The 20,037-nt window shown below is 42.3% G+C and overlaps 1 protein-coding gene across 1 annotated transcript; it reads right to left on the bottom strand.

Moving 5' to 3' along the window:
- Window positions 1-477: 477 nt before the first annotated feature.
- Window positions 478-4,130, bottom strand: LOC148033841 (amino acid transporter ANT1-like). The gene is made up of 2 exons (XM_087682366.1): window positions 3,310-4,130; window positions 478-1,633 (listed from the first exon to the last, which is right to left on the bottom strand). Exons 1-2 carry the CDS (start codon window positions 3,520-3,522, stop codon window positions 596-598), a joined length of 1,251 nt encoding a protein of 416 aa, XP_087538492.1. The 5' UTR covers window positions 3,523-4,130; the 3' UTR covers window positions 478-595.
- Window positions 4,131-20,037: the final 15,907 nt, after the last annotated feature.

Genomic DNA, 20,037 nt, shown 5'->3' on the forward strand with positions numbered 1-20,037 from the left:
TCTCTTGGACTCCAAAGGAACAAAGTCTCTTTAAGAGTTTTGAATTTCAAGCATGTGAAATTAGCACTTAGTCATGACTTTCTTAGTAAGAATGGATCTATGGGGTCTTGCCAATCTTCAAAGGAGATTTGGGAATCAAACTTCAATTGTAACTACATATTATTACTCTTCCATATTTTCAACCCCACATTGTATGACCTAAGTAATTTTGTGCCTTTGAGCATATGTGATGACATTATCACCACAGTAATCAAAAACAAACCTCAAAACTTCTAAAACCCACACACATATTATTAACATAATTGGCAATAATACAGACCCACGTACATTTTCTATAAAGAGAATGTTGTTAGGCATTAACAAAATATCAATCAATTACTTAGAAACTTGAGAAAAGTGCCAAAGCCATATAGGCCATAATCCTTGGGTTAGTCATTATGCATAAGCATTCAAACACACACACCTGCCTACCCCCCCACATGCACTCACGCACGTACGCACACAAGCAGCCGAGTAAAATGGAAGTTGCTAATATTCTTTAACTACTCTCAACCAGCAAAATACCATAACTTGATGAGTATCATCATTATTGTTATCACTGCTGGACAAGAAGATCCACACAAGTAGTGTAGGTTCCATATAAAGCAAATGCCATACCAGCAATGATCAAAAGCCAATCCACTGACCGATCAAATAAAGAAATTTGTTCCTTAAACACATGTAAATGGAAAAACGCAGGGAAGACAAAACCCAACATAGCACACACCGTGCTACCTACTAAAGAGATGAAAACCCCAAACCCTGGAACAGACACAGCTACCAATGCAACCACCAGGATGATAACTCCTCTAAGAGCATCTAAAAGAAGCTTGAGTAGTCTAGGATGGTAGGCCACTATCCTTGCTGTGAGGAACTCACAAGCCAAAACCTTGGCCTCTGCAATTTCATGCACTGGGTACATCATAATAGGAAATGTGAAGAAAAGAGCAACACAGAGACCAAGTTTCACCGATATAGTGGACCAGTCATTCGGTAGATTCAGTGTAACTATGTCCTTTGTGTCATCTTGAAAGGCAAAGTAGCCTATCAGACCAAAGATCGTGTACACAGAAGTGGTAAGGAGAAATGCCAGAGCCAAAACCTTGCCAAAATTCTGAGGCTTCCTCATAGAACCTTCAAGGGTCAATGTCATTCCAAAGCCTTCAAAGCAATATAGGGCTATGCCAAATGCGAAAGGAACAGACTTCCATTGTGTGAGGGCCCTAATATTATCAAACCCTTGAAAACTTGTGCAATCGTCCTTTATCACTATTGCCATTGCCAGCACATTGCACGCATCAGCGAAAATGCTGAAGGGTGCAAGATTTGATAGAGACCGCACCCATGCGAGGAGTACTTGGAATGGGAAAATAATAAATATGAAGAGGGGCTGCTGAGAGGTGCCTCCAGTGAATATGGAAGACAAGTTCTGCCCTATGAAAATTAGATATGCCACACAGCAACCGGACTGTGTAATCAATATCATCAAGTCAACCAGATTTTGACCAATATTTCCGTATGTATGGTTGCCTAGATCTCCATATGTCAATATGTCTTGATGCCCCTCTTCTTCCAGTTTGATTCTGCATTTCACCTGCCAGCACACACATATGCCAATGAACTCAGTTCCCATCATAAATCGCTGCAGACCGAAAAGAAGTATCATATTGTTTAAACCAGATACCTTATGAGCCCTTCAACAAACAAAGTAGCATCATGCAGACTCCTTGAGAATCAACTCAAATGTTATATGACTCAAAACTAACATGAAGAAACAGGCATTGAACCTCCTAATAACCAACCAAAAAACATCATGCAAAGTCATATGCTGAAGCTGACATTACATCCGACACCTGATAACCTTTAGCATATTAAGTAGACAACCACACATACACTAATTGATTTAGATGTTGATCCAGAAAAAGATAATTGAACAGCTACCTAAGGGTGGAGGTAGGCAGTAGTGGCCTACATACAAACACGCTGGATACTCCTCAAAATGTTAAACAAGGTTTGACATCTCTCAGAAATGAACGAATATAACAACAAATGACAGGGAACCACATCTACAAATTCAGGTACCCCAGTATTTTACTAGAAAGTCCTCGAGGATAACTTCTGCAACTGAAGGAATAGGCCCTTAACTAAAGGGAAGCAAAGATAACCCTATACACAGCCAAAATGGCCAAGGCAGGATCTGTTCCCATAATTGCCTGCAGCAGCCACTTCCACGCGTCATGCCCCATCCATTTCATGCTTCCCCATTCCAATAGCCAAATTCTGTGATATGATGATCCATTTTCTAAACATATGGTAGATAGGCCAGCAAAAAGGCACATGGCCTTACACAAGTTAGTGACCTTGCTAATGCTGACTAACAAAGGACCTAACCTTAGCTACTATGATGAAGGTTTTGCTACTGATTACTCCTGGGCCGGGTTTACTAGAAACCATAGTAGTAGGTTATTGAGTTTTGTTAGTAAGTTTTATGTCCTAAAAAACAAGGGTGGATGCCCCTAGTTCTTTGTCATCATCCTAGAAAAATGTAATTTGTTTGACAACTGTGTCAAAAATCAAGCACAATCTAAGATTCCTCTTTACCCTACAGGGCCATAATTTTGACATTTAAAAAGCACCAGCAGATTGGAAAGTCCATGATGGATAAGCAAATCATTGAACAAGGGGATGCTTGGGGCTGGCTGATTAAATGGACCATTAAGCATCCATACCTTCCAGAAGATGTCTTACATCTTTGCAAATGATGGGTTAAGTAAAACAATTGAACAAATAGATGCTTGGGGCCTATATATTACAGTATTGCAAAAGAAGGATAAGCAATCCAGTGAGAGCAGACAAGCACTGAAGATATATTACAGTTTTGCAAAAGATGGATAAGCAGTCCAGTGAGCAAAGACATGCTTGGGCCTGATTAAATGGCATCTACATCTATCTTTCAGAAAATGTATCACGTTTTCTGCAAATAACATGCTTGGGCCTGATTAAATGGCATCTACATCTATCTTTCAGAAAATGTATCACGTTTTCTGCAAATAACATGCTTGGGCCTGATTAAATGGCATCTACATCTATCTTTCAGAAAATGTATCACGTTTTCTGCAAATAACATGCTTGGGCCTGATTAAATGGCATCTATATAACTTTCAGAAGATGCATTACATTTTTTGTGAATGATTATATCTATCAGAAGAAGATGCATTACCAAAGGTTTTTTTTTTGCTTGGAAAGAGATGGCAAGAAAGAAGTCCATACCAGGAGCATCATGCAGTGATAAGTCAGGAGAGAGGCCAGAAGGACAGAGGCAGAGGCGGCCACCCATCCGCTGACTCTGAAAGTGTAAGGCAATCCCAACACGCCAGTGCCCACGATGGAGACGATGATGTTGCCGAAGGTCTTTCTTGAGGAAGCGGTGCCAAACTTGGAGTAACTCAGCACCAGAGGGCTACTACTATTGACATCCGCCATCCCTCTCTCTCTCTCTCTCTCTCTCTCTCTCTCTGTGTCTCTGTCTCTGTGTACGCGCGCGACTTACTGATTTATTCTATCTAACATGAACATCTAATCCAAAAACCCTGTAACTCAGCACCAGAGGGCTACTACTATTGACATCCGCCATCCCTCTCTCTCTCTCTCTCTCTCTCTCTCTCTCTCTGTGTCTCTGTCTCTGTGTACGCGCGCGACTTACTGATTTATTCTATCTAACATGAACATCTAATCCAAAAACCCTCCTTCCAAGAGAGCAATCTCCCCCCCCCCCTCTCTCTCTACGTCTCAAAAATGTTCTCTCCACACGGGAGCTTTCGTATAAGCTTGTAGGTACCATATATGGCCACCCAGAGATTATGTCGCCTTTATATGGGGGCGTCTGTTGCCACTCGTCGACAGAAGGTTCTCTCTCTATCTGTGTTTGTAGGCTCTATACGAGAAGGTTCTCTCTCTCTTTTATTGTGTCTGCTGGCTAGGAATATATATATATAGCTTAAACACCCGGTCCAGACTCCATATCTACGCACATGACACAACCCAAAAGCCATTTCTGCCACCCAGCTCCTCCCAGAGCCAATGTTGGTCTCCTGCGTCTTCCTTTCTTACAAATTATAATTGCAGACATATAAAAATTCCTTACAAACTATAATTGCATACATATAAGAATTACTAGGCGCGATTTTTGCAGGGGGCGGGTGCTGGACGCATGGCACCCGCCCCCGCATTCTCTTTTTTTTTGTGGGGGAGGTGGGGGGCTGCCATGTGGCACCCGTCCCTCCCCCCCCCCCCCCCCCCCCCCCTTAACTAGTAGTATAGATAATTGCAGAAATTTAAAGATTTGTCCAGTAGTTTTTATGTTTATAACAGCCTATAAGGCATTTATGTGTGTAGCATAAGTAAGAAGTCCCATTCAATTCCTAATGACAAATCAATGGATTTCTAGCCCTAATGGATGAATTGGTGGTTTTCTAGCTCTAATGTAGGGCATCATGAGGATACCACATAGATTGTCACAAATACTATTATATTATTTATGTAAAAAATAAATGGGAAAATCTCTCCTAATTAGAGCAAGTTATTCTAACTTTGGATAGCCTACCCACCTGTTTTCTAATGAAGCAAGGTTCAAATTTGAAGATTGCGGCAAATACTTATTGATAGTAATATCACTTATTTGCATTATTCACATTTGTAATATCCTTGAGAAGAGGGTTTTATCCTTCGCATAAAGCGTACAAATAAATACACCCTTCAAAATAAAAATATACCCTTGAAATTAAATTTACCCTTCAAAACAAGGATATACTTCATATAAGAAGAGTAATGTACCCTTACCATCTCTTTACAAAGATATTGAGGTTTTAGTAGAGCCCTTCAAATGAAAGGTTGTTCTTCATATTCTAGCACCACACTTGTGTGATCATTTCCTAGCATGTGCTCACTCCAAAACTGGACTAGATTCATTGTTCACTCGAATTTTGACTACATTCATTGCATCTTCTTGCAATACATGTGTCCTAGGTCTAAGTAATATATTCCATGGACCCACATGTTAGCTTGTATGCCAGTGTTGTATGGAGCACATGTCATAAGAGAACTCACAAGAGCCCCAAGGCCAAGGGCATAAAAGATGCTAGGTTCCCATTCAAATGCCTAACGTTTGTCTATACTTAGGTGTAAAAGTATTTGTAGATCTCACTCATGAGGGCAAAAAATGTAATGTCATAAGTATAAATTCAGAATATCCAACATTTTGGATAACTTGTTGAGAATGTACTAAATATACTAATGTGGTAATATTTAATAAGCAAGATGCACCTTGGTAAGTGAAAGGACTTAGCACAACACATACACATTATAGTAAGTTAAATAGCTTTGACTAACTAAACCTTAGCTAAATGACACATTTAATCAAATGTGGTAGGAATGGAGGCGGCCCCATAAGTCCTAGTGATACTAAGCCATTCGTGCCTTGGGCCATACAAATGCATGCAAGAATATAACCAATCCAAAATAACTATATTAGGTGACATGGATCCCCTTATATAGCTAGGAAGTCCTGATGTGGAAACCTAGATCAATCCCTAGTCCCTTGAGGTAGCACCAAACCCCAAAATTAGTTTATTACAAACCATCCCTACCCAAAATTAGTTTATTACAAACCATCCCTACCCAAAATGTGTCATCCTTGAAGTCCGCAAAACAAACACAACAAAAATCCTACGGGAAAGTTATAAAAATGATAGTAATGAATAAAGAAGTACAACTCAAAAGAATGGTAAGGCCACCTAAACACAAATGGTAGAGGAGCCAATGCCACATGGATCCGATGCAAATCAAGGGGAACTTTGTATTGGATGATGTAAGTCCTCAAGATCATTGACTATAGGCTCTTGCATAGCTAAAACATAGAGGGGTGCATCTTTAAAAATGGAAGTGTACCACATGTGATCAACATAAGGGTTATTTTATATAATAGAATTTATAGGTTTATATTTACAAAAGGGGATTTTAATTACAATTTAAAAAAACACTTTAAGTTTCTTAAGGAAAACATGCAAATTTGTAGCCTTTAAATGCATGTGATATGAATGGTCTCTTATAGGTGCACCCCCAAGTGCAAAAGTGGCATGCTACTACCTCTTGATAAAGGGTCTGTTGTAAGGCTCAAATACTATACACCCATGTTTGTCTTTCTAGTTAGTAGGCTTGTTGCATAAATCAAACATTGTGAGTGCCTATAAGACATGCGTAGTACCACTACTCCCCTCTTTTTGATCCCATGCCATAAAGCCAATGAGCCTATACATATGGAGTCCACTAATATTTACCTTGATCTAGCCTTGAAGATCTAGTGTCTATAATAATTTTTATAGCATCCTTGGTCTCCTCATGATCATCAACATCAAGTCATTTGCCTTAATCTAGATCTAGTGTCTATGAGAGTTTTTATAGAATCCTTGGTCTCCTCATGATCATCAACGTCAAGTTCGACCTTATCCTTAGTCATAGGAGAGTCTATAGCATCTTGAGTGCTCTTCTTTAACTCCTTCCTGACCTCCTAGAGCTCTATGAGTGTAGGGGTCTCAACTAGCATAAATGTGACTAGCGTTCCACATTGCACACGTGGATTGCCATGTTGCTTTGCAATCATGAAGCAACAAGCGGGGTTACTATGCTATTGCATGGCAACTTCACTCAAAAGCACATGCTTGCTTTGCACGATATTTAGAATTTGTTCCCTCTCTCTCTCTCTCTCTCTCTCTCTCTCTCTCTCTCTCTCTCTCTCTCTCTCTCTCTCTCTCTCTCTCTCTCTCTCTCTCTCTCTCTCTTTTATGTATCAAACTTATATACGATAGTAAGAAAACACATCCTTGCTTTGCATGATATTTTGAAACAATAGTGCTATAACAAACTGGATTATAATTGAAACACATATACATATATATACATATTAAATTCCAATCATTACAAAAAACTTTATCTAGGAGACCAACCAAAATGAAGTTGCCACCTTTTTTGAGAAATCATCTTTAGCTCCAAGTAGGAAGCAAGGTTGCCTCAACTTCGCTCAAAAAACACATGCTTGCTTTGCGTGATATTTTGAAATAACAATGCTATAACAAAATGGATCATAATTGAAACACACACACACACACACAAGTCCAAGGATTTAAAAAAAAGACTTTCTCTAGGAGACCTAGTCAAAATGAAGCTATCTCCCTTTTTGAGAAATTATTTTTATCTCCAAGTAGAACATTCACCAGGTGAAGGAGAGCCTAATGCTAGTAAATTTGGCCTCTTTCTAGTATTAGCACCACGAAGGGATGGTATATGACATCATAATTCCCATTAATAAGCCATGAAGGCCAAGTTTAAGACATCCTACCTTTTGTTTATACAAGTGACTATTTCCAAGTGTTATAAAAATGGCCCAATGCCAATAAAAAAAGACAATGTCTCCAAGGAACCTAACAAAAATAGAGTATCTTTTTCTTCGACGAATCATTAGTAAAATCTTCATTCTTGAGAAAGACATGCGAAGGTGAAGCAAGGGCTAATGCCACAATTTCAGCTAGTAATGGCATGGGGGATGTGATAGTCTTGCCTCTCTTTTTGGCACTTGCAATTGAAGAAAATCACAAATGAGTACATGCAACAAATAACAAAGACATTTCATTCCAAAAATAACAATTCTTGGCCAAATACTTGTGAACCATTCAATAGGTATCGATATAAGATGCAGTGTTACAAAATAACTAAAATCTTTGAATTCATACTTAAATTGATGCCTTGGTACCTTATTAGTATGAGAGGGTTGAAACTTATTATTGTGGTCAACCTTGTACATATGCACCCAAAAGTATTGCATATATCCACAATGCATAACTTCAATAAAAATAGAGAGCTTATCTATATTGACATCATCATGTAAATGCTCAACAACTCTTGCAAGTGTTCTTCTTATGATATCATTGGTCATTATTATACACAATGTGCATTGTAGCTCAATTTGATAGCCAAAAGTTGGTAATCGCCCCACTCTAGGATAGGCATCTATAAAAGTTAAAAATTTTGAAATATGGAAAATAATCCACTTTCAAATGAGTCTATGCAACAAAGCATGGTATGAAGCGTAATTCACACATATGTTAGAACAATGACCCCATAAGGTCCTCAACAATTAAATCTCCATAGAAAAGCAATGTACATCATTGCACTTTTTGAAGTGCATTCTTGTATACAATGTTTATGTTCATATCCTCATCGTTTTCATCCAACAAGACTTTCACACCACGTGAGGATTTTACCCTTTAAAATGCAACATACAATTGACCATGTGTAAATATTGTGCCTTTGAATAAAGCTCAACAATGGATAAAGTCTATTTTTGTGACTTGTTGATCATCATAACAGCTTCATAGTAAATGTCAATTGTGAAGCACTATGAATAAAAGTAATCTTAGAAATATAAACTCGATCACCTACATTTGTCCGTTATATTATCTCAACATCTATCACTTTTCCATTGAAAGCTGAATGATCGTGTACCATTACATAGACCTTTTCTTGGGTTTAGGTTTCTAAGGAGAATAATAGGTGCATTTATCTTTTGCAACAATAAATAGGAAGAAAATGCACCTCCAAGTTGCAATGCATTTAAATACTCCAGGGAGTACAAAAATAAGTTATCATCTGTCTCTGCAATTGAATCTGCATTACAATATTGCCTAACCTCTCCTGGCATCAATTGCAACACATGATCATTCACAACAACCACCTTTGTATTCCATGATGCAAGTATAGCCCGATCACTAAAATGTGTTGTATAGTCACCCACACTAGACACATCACTATAGACACTATTAATTAAGGTTTTGACATTGTGCCCTTTTAATACCATGCCATGTGAAACATGTAACTTATCACAAATTTCAGTAATGCCTGCTCCATTCCCTTTTTTTTAAAATCCAACCAATGAACCTATTATCCATTACATTACCAACTATTGATATTGCATATTCCTAGATAGTCTTAATACCCTCACATATTGCCACAAATAAAAGCAACATAGTGCAACATTAACAATATCCTCAAGTGTATTCTTTACCACAACTAGAAACAATAGTTTGAATTCCCTTCCAAATAAAACAACCTTTCCACCAAACTGCTTATCCTAACTCATAATGTCTTTTAAAGTTCTATCAACCGCTTCAAAGGCATATTGATGGGTCATAGGAGCTGCATCCCAGAATAAGGCTCAATTGCCTCAATAATTGAGCAAGGTCACTTTGAACAAGAATATTATAGGTGGATTGATTATTTAATTCTACTAGGATTTTAAACTGTGAGTGAGATGTACAACCACCTGGTAGAAGCAATGCAACAACGCCACATGATGCTGTTCTATATGACTACCATTGTGTAGCTTTGCAAGCAAAAACTTATACAAAAAAGTCTTCCTAGACCCACCAAGTCCATCCAAAAAGAATACATCCCAAGAAATTACATCCACAACATCCATAACTGCACTAAAGGCAATTCTCTATCCCTTGTTCAACATTCTCCATAGATTCAAAAATCTTGCATTGTTTTGATGTACTGTATGCATATATCATCTTGTAAAAGTGGATTAGCATGCAATTGTGAGTTTGATTGATGAGGTTATGGTAACCCATCAAATTCATAGATTCTTCGCCCTATATTCCATAAAAGATCTTGAAGATGTAACAAAGCCATGTTAGATGTCTCTTGCTATAGAATATTAGGAGAGACATATATGTGATGTAGTTGCAAACTATATAGGATATCCTCTGCCATTTGTATCCAAAACCTTTCCCATAGTTGGTGTTAACCTCAATCCAAGATGGTGGAGATATGAAGCAAAGAGCAAAAAAAGGACAGAAAAAGAGTAAAGGGGCAGAGGCGGTCCCTAAAGCTAAGCTGAGGCAAAAATTGCAATTTTAAATGGAAGGTGCCTCAAAAAACTCTAAAAACTCTTGTAAAAGAGCACTAGACTTCCTCCTGTGCTATTTGTAAAAGAATAGATAGGTGTAGGCTTAAGGCATGAGGCAAGAGGGAAACAGGAAAAAGGACCTTGCCACAATAGTCGGTCATGTAAAAAGGGATGGGTTCCCATGGGATTTTAGGGCTTGTATATAAAGGTCAAAAAGTAAATGGAATCTCATTCTTTGGTGTGTGGCTAACAAGAGTCCTCTCTTCTTCTCTTCACCTTGCTTGTGTGTGTGCTTTTGAGAGAGGGAGTGAGGGAGTGTGAGGGAGTGAGGAATCAAGAGAGTGAAGCTCTTCACCATCTCCTCTTCTGTTCTTATTTTCTCTTTTCTTTTCTCACACGCGCATGGCTATGGTGGATGGAGCTCAATGGAGGAGGCTTGAGGATGCTTGAGCTAGCATCTAGGATCGTGGAGCTACCAGTGTGTGCGAGAGAGGAGGCAACTCACTTTGGCATTGAGGTAAGCTCACTACACTCATAGGCTCGAAGGCGCATCGACTAGGTGAGAGATAGCCATTAAAGCTTGCTTGACATGCTTGAAACAATAAGTGGTCTGTGGGTCTTGGCGGTTGAGCGTGAGCTCCCTCCACATTTTGGTTTCGTTTGTCGGAACCAATGGATTCAAGATTGAGTACTTGCACGCCTCATATCAAGCATTGAAGTAAGGGATGCATCCCCGAAACGGAGCTTGAGATAGGTAGGAAGTTTGGGTTTTTTTATCTTCAATACAAGTAAGTATTTTGGTTATTTTGGTAGTTTGATGATTGGAAAAGAAGGGGAAATCATTTCAGCTATTTGCTTTCGATTCTTATTGCATTTAGCATAGGATAGGATTAAGAAATCAGATTGGAAAGGCGTAAGTTTTACTACTATGAAACAAGGCAAAAGAAGGCACAAATCGTGGTAAATGGGAAAAAAGAGTGTTTGAAATGATTAATGTTGGCAAGTGAGTGATTGGGGATAGCAAGACCTTGCCCGCGAAGGGATTTAAGGGCCAGGAGACCATAGAAGAGCTCATTTTTCACCCGAGCATTGAGAGAGAGTCTTGCCATTGGGGAGTTCTTCGCACACGTCACGTATATCAAACCCTTCCTCCTGTATCCTTGTTGTGATCTGGAATTTTGTGTGCCTTGTGATTGCTTGGATCGCTAGATTTAACAAAATCATCCTCGGCATTGCCGTCGTCGTGTGCAACTCGGGTCGTCTGAGTGACTTGGTTCTGGGATGAGTCTCAGAATCGACCCTTAGCCCTCTTGCATTTGGTCAATTCAGCCCACATCCGAATGTACCATTCGGCCCTGTTTGGATTTGGCCCTCGGCCAACTTGATTCAGCCCAAACCAACTCAGCCATTTCCACTCGGCCCCTATTGACACAATCCGTTTGAACGATCGACTCAACCCACTAACCTGACTCGGCCCTTGGACACATCCATTCGGCTGTCCGAGCTGCAAATTCGGTCATTGTTCCTATTTGGTCCTTAACCCGTCTGAATCCACCACTCGACCCCTGCAATTCAGAAGAGTTGGGTAGAGTTAGATTTTTGCAAATTTTTTGGAAAGTTGCACCAGACCCAGCTAGATCTCAACCGTGCAAACCTTTGTGAGCCATCCTGACACCTAGAACTCAATTCTGGTGCAACGAATAGGCAAATTCACAAGATGCAGCCGCTTAGCAACTTGAGTAGGTTGTTGAGAGAGTCAACGCCTTAATGGCAGCCAATGGAGTCATAGACCCCAAAACAAACCTAAAACGAGTAAGACGACGCAGCAAGGAACCCAAAGACCTATCAAGACATCCAAAAATTGATCAAACAAGCCTATGAGGCCTAAGACAAAACGAGAGTGCGTAAGCCACTTAGACACTTATTATTCGCACTCACCTTGATTTCCAACACTTGAAGTATACCCAAGAACAACTGAAAGCCTGATTGAGCACAAGCACACGGAAAAGAACATACACATGCACACACACTGAGTGGAAGTAATTTGAGGATTGTATGCAATAATTAAGGAACTCACTCAGATAAAAGAACTTGAAGGAACCCACCAATAGGAGAATATCCCAAGACATAGACGTGCAATCGGAGCCTAGTATAGGACCAAGCGAACAATAATTTGAGGATTGTATGCAATAATTAAGGAACTCACTCAGATAAAAGAACTTGAAGAAACCCACCAATAGGAGAATATCCCAAGACATAGACGTGCAATCGGAGCCCAGTATAGGACCAAGCGAACAACAACAGAGACATGGATCTACTCGACCTGCTTAACCTTATCGATAGCTTGGTGGAGCACAAGAACACAACCATATAAGAAGAGAGCTCAGACCGCAGGTAGAACAAGGAACTCGAATTAGGAGTTTTTCCAAAAGCAGGTCGGGTTCCTTGTTCTATCTGCGGTCTAAGCTCTCTTCTGATATGGTTTTTCCGGAATCCACGACTATGTGACCCACGTGAGGAGTCTCTTCAAGAGAATCCCAATGGGCAAACAACCAATTAAAAGAGCACTGTCAACGGTATTCATAAGTGGAATACAAAATGAAGAGCTTTATAAAGCCTTAACAGGCAACTCGAGCATGCAGTGAGACGCGCTAGCTAGGGTGTTCGAAGAAGCCATTTGAGTAGACGGCTAGTTGAAGGAGAGGAGCTCCAGGAACTCAAACCAAGAAGACACCAACTCTAGAAGTTTGGAGAGAGCTTTAGCATCCAGCGAGCGATCAGGCACAAGTACCCAAGATAAGGGAAAGGCCACGGACACCAACTAGGAATTGACTAACATGAAAATGGAAATAGCCAAGATGTAGGAGATGCTAAGATGACCAACACGCCCACACATTCAATGTGTGTAATGTGGCGAAAACCATTTACCAACTGAGTGTCAAGACCCCATGTCACAACCTTGCACTAATTGCGGTAGGTTTGGTCATGACATTGCGTATTGTAGATTGCCTAGAAGACTTCAGTACTCACAACCATACGATCAACCTTACCTAGCAAATAGGCCGCAACAATTCTTTGGAAGGGGAGCCCCATTTGCCCTTCCCACGCCAAACGACGTTAAGTCGACTGTTCCTAGAATGGACATAAATCATATTGGAATACCTAGACCGCTTGGTCCCTGTGTGATCCATCCATTGAGCGACGCTCCAATCCACTACGTGGAAGAGCCAACTGAGGAAGAGACTTATGTATACCCTTATGTCTCACACGACGATGAGGGCAATGCAATCCTTATGGACTATTGACTAGTACCAGTGATGGCATTAGGTAGGGGATGAGGTAGGGGAAGCAGACCCAAGAACCAATCATGTGTTGGACTTGCAGTCACTCAGGACACGTCTTATCACGCTATCTTGAAAGGGAGTAACAAAATAGAGACAAGGCTGACCTAAGGTGCCCTGAGTGTGGAATCACTCGTCTCTTCATTGATCGTCCAAAGGAAAAACCATCCTCAAGTTCGGCTAACGTGCCATCCTCGTCTCTAGCATAAGCACGCCAGCCTCACCCCCTCGACCAAAATCAAGAAATGCAACTGTGCCACAAGCAGTACCGCTTAGGCAAAGCCTTAACGCTATGGGCCATCAAATCAGTCATGGCCATTGGCCACGACAATCCAGAATAGGAGAAAGAAAAGTAGCCAACAACCTCCTCACCACTCTAGTGTGACCAGTCTTGTGACGCTAAGCATGGGAGATTTGCTTAGGCAGCATTTGACTCTATGGCAAGACTTGAAGCAGTGGGTTGAAGGATCACGAGAGCAAGCTGCTGGGCAGACCTACAAGAACAAGATGCAAAGACGCAGACACTGAGTTTGACGTTGCACTCCATGCCTAAGTCCTTGCATGTTAATACTTTTTGGGAAGGCATCGAGATACATGCGGTCTTACCGGTCTTAGCCCTAGGTGACACAACAAGGAAAGGGATTGTAGACAAAGGGGCGGGAATTAGTGTACTGAACCATGCAGTGCTCTAGACTTGGGGCAACCCACTGGTTGATACTACTAGGTTAAATGTCACATTAGCTAATGGAATGAAAGTGAAGACATTCAGGGTGCTAAAAAATTGTCCAGTGAAAATCGCAGGACTCCAATTCTCAGTTGACTTTATAGTCATGAAGGGAGTGGACTACGATATCCTATTGGGCCGACCTTGGATGTGCAATGCCAGAGTGATCCAAGATTGGGAGAATGGTCTCATCTTCCTAGGCAATAGAACAAAAGCCATGAGGGTAGAAATGGACTCCTGGAAGACTACACCAATTGGCCTCGATGCCATTTCCACAATGCTTAAGGGTGATGCTCAGATCAATAAATCCTACGGGCCCTTGACTAAGTATATCCCATGTCCTGAAGACGAGTGAGATTGGATGCATGTCCTTGCTACCATTGACTTGCCGTTCTTGGACAATGAGGAGTCCGAACAGGCCATTAAAATGATCGGCAAGCCAAAGGGTACACCCTCAGTGCCGGTCTGCATGATGGCAGAAAATCTTCGCAAAAGACCCAACCCTGTCACTTTCAAAGTGCCAAACAACAAGAGGGAACTCCAGGAGATTTTAGAGTATTTGACCAACAAGCTAGCTAGAAATCCAACAGCAAATTTCAAGCCACTCCAAGATCTCTTAGATGAACCAAGGTGGCAATGGACCAGGGTGCATGACCTAAACCTCATGTATAACTGGGCCCTAGTCCCTGATCAAAGACACAAGACATACCAGGACGTAGGAGATGATGAGCATTTAGACGAAAATGCTTCTGATGATGAATACGAAGACTACCGCTCCTTTAGTTGACGAGAGTGAGGGTGAGATAGATACCATAGAATACAACACTGAAGGACAAGAGATAGAACAAATATGACCAGACTCCAAGCCACAGAGAGAACGCCTTCAGGATAGAGAGAGGGGTCATATGCATGGATTTTGACCGCGCTTGATTGGAATATATAGGAGCCATAGACTTTGAACAAGTAGGCCTAACCCAACTAGGTACCACACCAGTACTTAGAATAGAGTCACCCTTTGAGTTGCAACCACTAGGAGAGACTACCTCTTCTAGCGAAGACGGGGAGTTTTATTTTGAGTTGGAAGTGAGTTCGGAGAGTGACCCAAAAATACCTAGGCCTCCCAAGACTAGACATATAAAGGGGGACCTACTCGTCCACTTGAGGCACAGACGATTAAAGGAAGAAAGGGCAAAACAGCCTAAGGACACACGAGCAAATGAACAACGAAAACACAGGACCTCCCTAAGAGATTTACAAAGTTCAAGAAGGGTGATAGGGTAGTAATTCTACTGGGTGCCAAACGTCAAGGGCAAGCAAGTGAACCCATCAAGGGACCTGCCAAAGTCAAGGAGGTGAACCTAGCCTAGAAAGAGGAGACACCCCGACCTATCTTTATTACCGATAACTTGACGAAGGAAGAGGAGACAAGTCTCATTGCTCTCTTGCAAGAGTATATGGACGTATTCGCTTGGTCCTTAGAAGAGCTTAACGGGGTAGATCCGAGTGTAGTGACTCATTAGATACCCATGACACTAGACGCAATGCCGGTCAAGCAGCGATCGTACCCTATGAATCCAAAACACGCTCATGCAGTCAAGGAAGAGATTGACAAGCTGATGAGAGTGGGATTCATCTACGAAATTGGGCACATAGACTGGATGTCACCCATAGTCATTGTAATGAAGAAAAATGGAAAGATTAGAGTGTGCCTCAATTACAAGAAGGTGAATGCTGCCACTAAGAGGGACAACTACCCATTGCCGTACACCAAGCACATGCTCGAGAGAGTGGCGGGCAAAGAGGCCTATAGTTTTCTAGATGGCTTCTTTGGATACAATCAGGTGCAGGTGCATCCTAATGATTAGTATAAGACTGCATTCACCACCGAGTGGGGGGTCTTTGCCTACATAGTCATGCCCTTCGGGTTGACTAACGCTCCAGCCACCTTTCAACACCTTATATGCACTATATTTAAAGACATGCACAAGAAATAGTTAGAAGTCTTCATAGACTACTTGTGCGTTAACTCGACCTGGAGGAAACACTTAGACAAACTCCGAGCAGTCTTTGAACGGTGTCGCCTATATCGTCTCTCTCTCAATCCCTTAAAGTGCCAGTTCTGGGTAAAGCACGGATGCATCCTAGGGCACGTGGTGTCGAAGAACAGTATTGCCACAGACTTTTCGAAAGTCAGGGTCATTGTTGATCTTCCACCCCCAACCAACTATAAGGGAGTTCAATGCTTCTTAGGACATATGGGGTATTATCAGCGGTTTGTGCTGAATTATGCATAGATTGCTAGACCTTTGTACAAATTGTTGATTATATTTGAATGGACTGAAGAATGCCAATGCGTATATGAGGAATTGAAAAAGGCTCTCATCACAGCACCGATTCTACGAACCCCAGATTGGACCATTACCTTCCACGTGCATATTGATTCTTCGAAATTCGTTGTGGGGGCAATGTTGTGCCAACCTAGTGTAAACAAAATCTTGACTATCCAGTGAGCTTTGCTAGCAAAAAAATCACTGAGACCAAGATGAACTACTCAATGACAAAAAGAGAAGGTCTGGCCATGGTATTTTCCGTAAGAAATTTTGGCATTATTTATTAGCCACGCCTTTCACTTTCTTTGTTGACCATCAAGCCTTGCTATATTTAGTAAACAAACCTTGTGCTACTATAGGATGCATAGCTCGATGACTCCTTCTACTTTTAGAATTCAACTTCTCCGTGGTTGTACGAAAAGGAAAGCAACACTACATGGTCGACCGCATGTCGTGCATCCCCACAGGAGAGGTTGCTAGACATAGCATCGCCGATGAGTTGCCAGACGCACACTTGTTTAGCCTATCTGGCAAGAGATTTATTTCGAGCCGACTTGACGCCATATTGGGCAGACGACATAGTCCAAGTGCATGAGCATGGACTACCTAAACGACCGATAGAGAAAGCCCGACTTAGGCAACTTATCCTCAAGATCCAACCCTATCAGTTGATAGTAGTCGGCAAGACAGATTGTTGTCTAGATACGTATGTGAGCATGAGATGCACAGCACGCTCTTAGAGGTGCACAACAGAATTGCTAGAGGACACTTTAGCAGAGATACGACAGCGCGTGCAAGGTACTGCAGTCTCAACTGTGGTGGCCCATGTTTTTTCGCGATGCAACACGATTCATTAAGCAATGTGACAAGTGTCAGCGGACAAAGGTCCCAATTCACAAGGATCGAATGGAGCTAACCCCAATAATTGCATGACAACCCTTCAAAAAATGGAAAATTGACTTCATTGGACCCATTAGTCCTGTGACACAGTCCTCGCAAGCCAAGTACATCATTGTAGCCCACTGACTATCTAACGAAATGGACAAAATCAAGAGCTACGAGAAAGAATGACGTTGTTTCTATGGGAGTAGGTAATCTCACGATTCGGCTGCCCCATCTAACTGGTTAGTGACCAGGGCACACACTTCATTAATGAAGTGATTGCGCATCCTTGTTAACCCCAACACGAAGAAAGCAAAAGAAAGCGGAAAAGGCGTAGGGAAAAGGCGGAAAAAAAGGCATCCCGACTGAAGAAAGAAGAGGAAAAAAGACAAAAAACACAAGGGCAACCTTAAAAGTCCAAGGCAAATGCAGAAGGGGAAAGGCGCATTTTAAAATAAAAAGGCGCACCCTGAAATCTTGTAAAAGAGCGCCGGGCTCTCACCCGTGCAATTTGTAAATGTAGACAGGCGGTGGAAAGGAAGCTAGGAGGATAGACGGACAATGAGAAAAGGGGCCTAGGCTAATGGCCGGCCATGTAAAAAAAAGGGGGATGACCGCCCATGGAAATTAGGGCATGTATATAAAGTTAAAAAGTGAATGAGAAGCTCATTCTTGTGTGTGGCAAAAAGTAGCTCTCCTCTTCTTCTTCTTCTTCTTGTTCTTGCTTGCTTGAGCTTGTGCTTGAGAGAGGGAGTGTGAGAGTGTGAGGGAGTGAGTGTGTGAGGGTGAGGGACCGTGGGGTGGAGAAGCTCTCCATCTTCTCCTCTCTTTTTCTCTTCTCTTCTCTTCTCTTGTCTTGCTCGCGGCAATGGAGCTTGGAGCTTGGAGTGGGAGGATCGAGCTTGCTTGAAGCTTACACTTGGATCGTGGAGCTACCGAAGTGCGCGGGAGAGGAGGTAACTCGAACCGCACGGAGGTAAGCTCACTACACCCCAACACGAAGAAAGCAAAAGAAAGCAGAAAAGGCGCAGGGCAAAGGCAGAAAAAAAGGTAGCCTGACTGAAGAAAGAAGAGGAAAAAAGACCAAAAACACAGAACAAAGCAAAAGAGATAGGAGACAGAAGGAGAAGAAAGAGAAATTAAGTAAGGAAGAACAGGCTGACATCAAAAAAGCTAAAAAAGAGTCTCGAAGGGCCGAGGAAGAAAGGAGGAGGAGGAGCTTGCCAGAATAGGAGAGGATTCGAAGAAGGTGGAAGAGGACAGGAAAAGGAGGGCAGAGGAAGAAGCCGAGGAGCAGCGACTCAAGGAACTGGCCAAAGTGGCGGAAGCTACCCGAAGGTCGGTGGAAGAGAGCCATGGGGACAGAGAACTCAAACCCACAAGCCCTGGCCATAAAGCCAAGGCCAGCGCAAGTGTGGAAGTAGCACTGGTGGTCGTAGGCAAGGGCAAGTCCCTCCTACATCCACTCCCTCCCTCCTTTGTGCAACAGCTGAAATTACGACCGCAACCGCTGCACAACCCACGCCTCCTCTCGACGCGGCATAGCTCATGACCATGGTGTAGATGCTACTGAGCAAGGGGGCCGAAATTGTCCTTGAAACTCGATTAAAAAGGCCCGTTGCCGCAGATGCAGAGTCACGGCAAGACCCCAAACGATAAAGGCTGGAGGCATCGACTACCACGCCCAATACTCCCATACCTGCCGCAGACTATGACGCATATGTGGCCGAGTTACTGACACAACTGGACAAGGCAAAAGAAGAAAAGAAGGTGGCCCTACTGGAACTAGAGAAAGAAAAGGAGACGTCAGCGGTCCTCAGGCTAGAGGTCTTAAGGCAGGAAGCTAACATACGGAGAGAGATAAAGGCCCTGCAAGACCAGCTAGAAGAGAAAATGAAGGAAGCCCAAACCAATGAAAGCCGCCTTAGGCAAAGGCTGGAGGATGAGGAGCAGAGCCTGTGGTAGAACAAAGGAACCTAAAACTATTGATGTGGCAATACAGTGATCTCCAGCAAAGGGTGGCCCAAGTGGAAAAGCTCTACCGGGAGGTTCAAGAAGGCGAAGCCACTGTTCCACAAGAACATGTCGCGGAGCCCCAGTCATGGCACGAGCAAGAAGAACAGAACAGGCTAATCAAGGAAATCGAATTCTTGAAAAATGAAGGGCCGGGGGTCTCAGCAGCTGAAGCAAAACGACTGCAGGATGAAGTGTAGAGCTTGCAAGATGCGCTGGAGACCTCCCAGGAAGACATGGAAGCCCTCATGGCCATGACCTTTAATCAGAAGAGGCTGTTCCGTGCTGAAATCTAGAGCCTGGAACAGTTGGTACAAGAGAAATCAGAAATCCTGGCCGAAGCGCACCACAGGCTCAGCATTGTTGATCAAGCAAGAGGGATCGCTGAAGAACAATTCACTTAGAAACTAAGAGAAAGAAACCAGTTATGGTTTTTATCAAATGAGCAGCAACAGGTATTAAGCACCCTGGTGGGCCAGCTAGAGGAACAAAGGCAAAAGATGGAGGAGAGAGCCATGGAGTGGGAAAGAAAGAACTTTGACAGGGTGAGGGATTTAACAGAATGCCTTGCGGTGGCAGAATGTGAAAGAATGCTAGCCGAAGCTAGGGTTGAGGCTGCAGAGATAACCACTAAGACCCAGCGACAGGCCTTTCTCAACACGGTGCTCCACGTGACGCAAGCCGAGGGCGATGATACAGTGGAACAGGTAAAAAGAAAGTTGGAGCTAAGCACCCGGGTGCTAAGAT

This window comes from Lygodium microphyllum, chromosome 7, assembly GCF_053477565.2.
Source record: "Lygodium microphyllum isolate KBCC chromosome 7, Lygodium_microphyllum_v1.1.10, whole genome shotgun sequence".
NCBI classification, from domain to species: domain Eukaryota; kingdom Viridiplantae; phylum Streptophyta; class Polypodiopsida; order Schizaeales; family Lygodiaceae; genus Lygodium; species Lygodium microphyllum.

Excerpts from the sequence above, each read along its gene's own strand:
- LOC148033841 (XM_087682366.1), bottom strand. The coding sequence starts at position 3,522 with ATGGCGGATGTCAATAGTAGTAGCCCTCTGGTGCTGAGTTACTCCAAG. Across the intron at positions 1,634-3,309 it reads ATCACTGCATGATGCTCCTG|GTGAAATGCAGAATCAAACT; the intron begins GTATGGACTTCT and ends GTGTGCTGGCAG.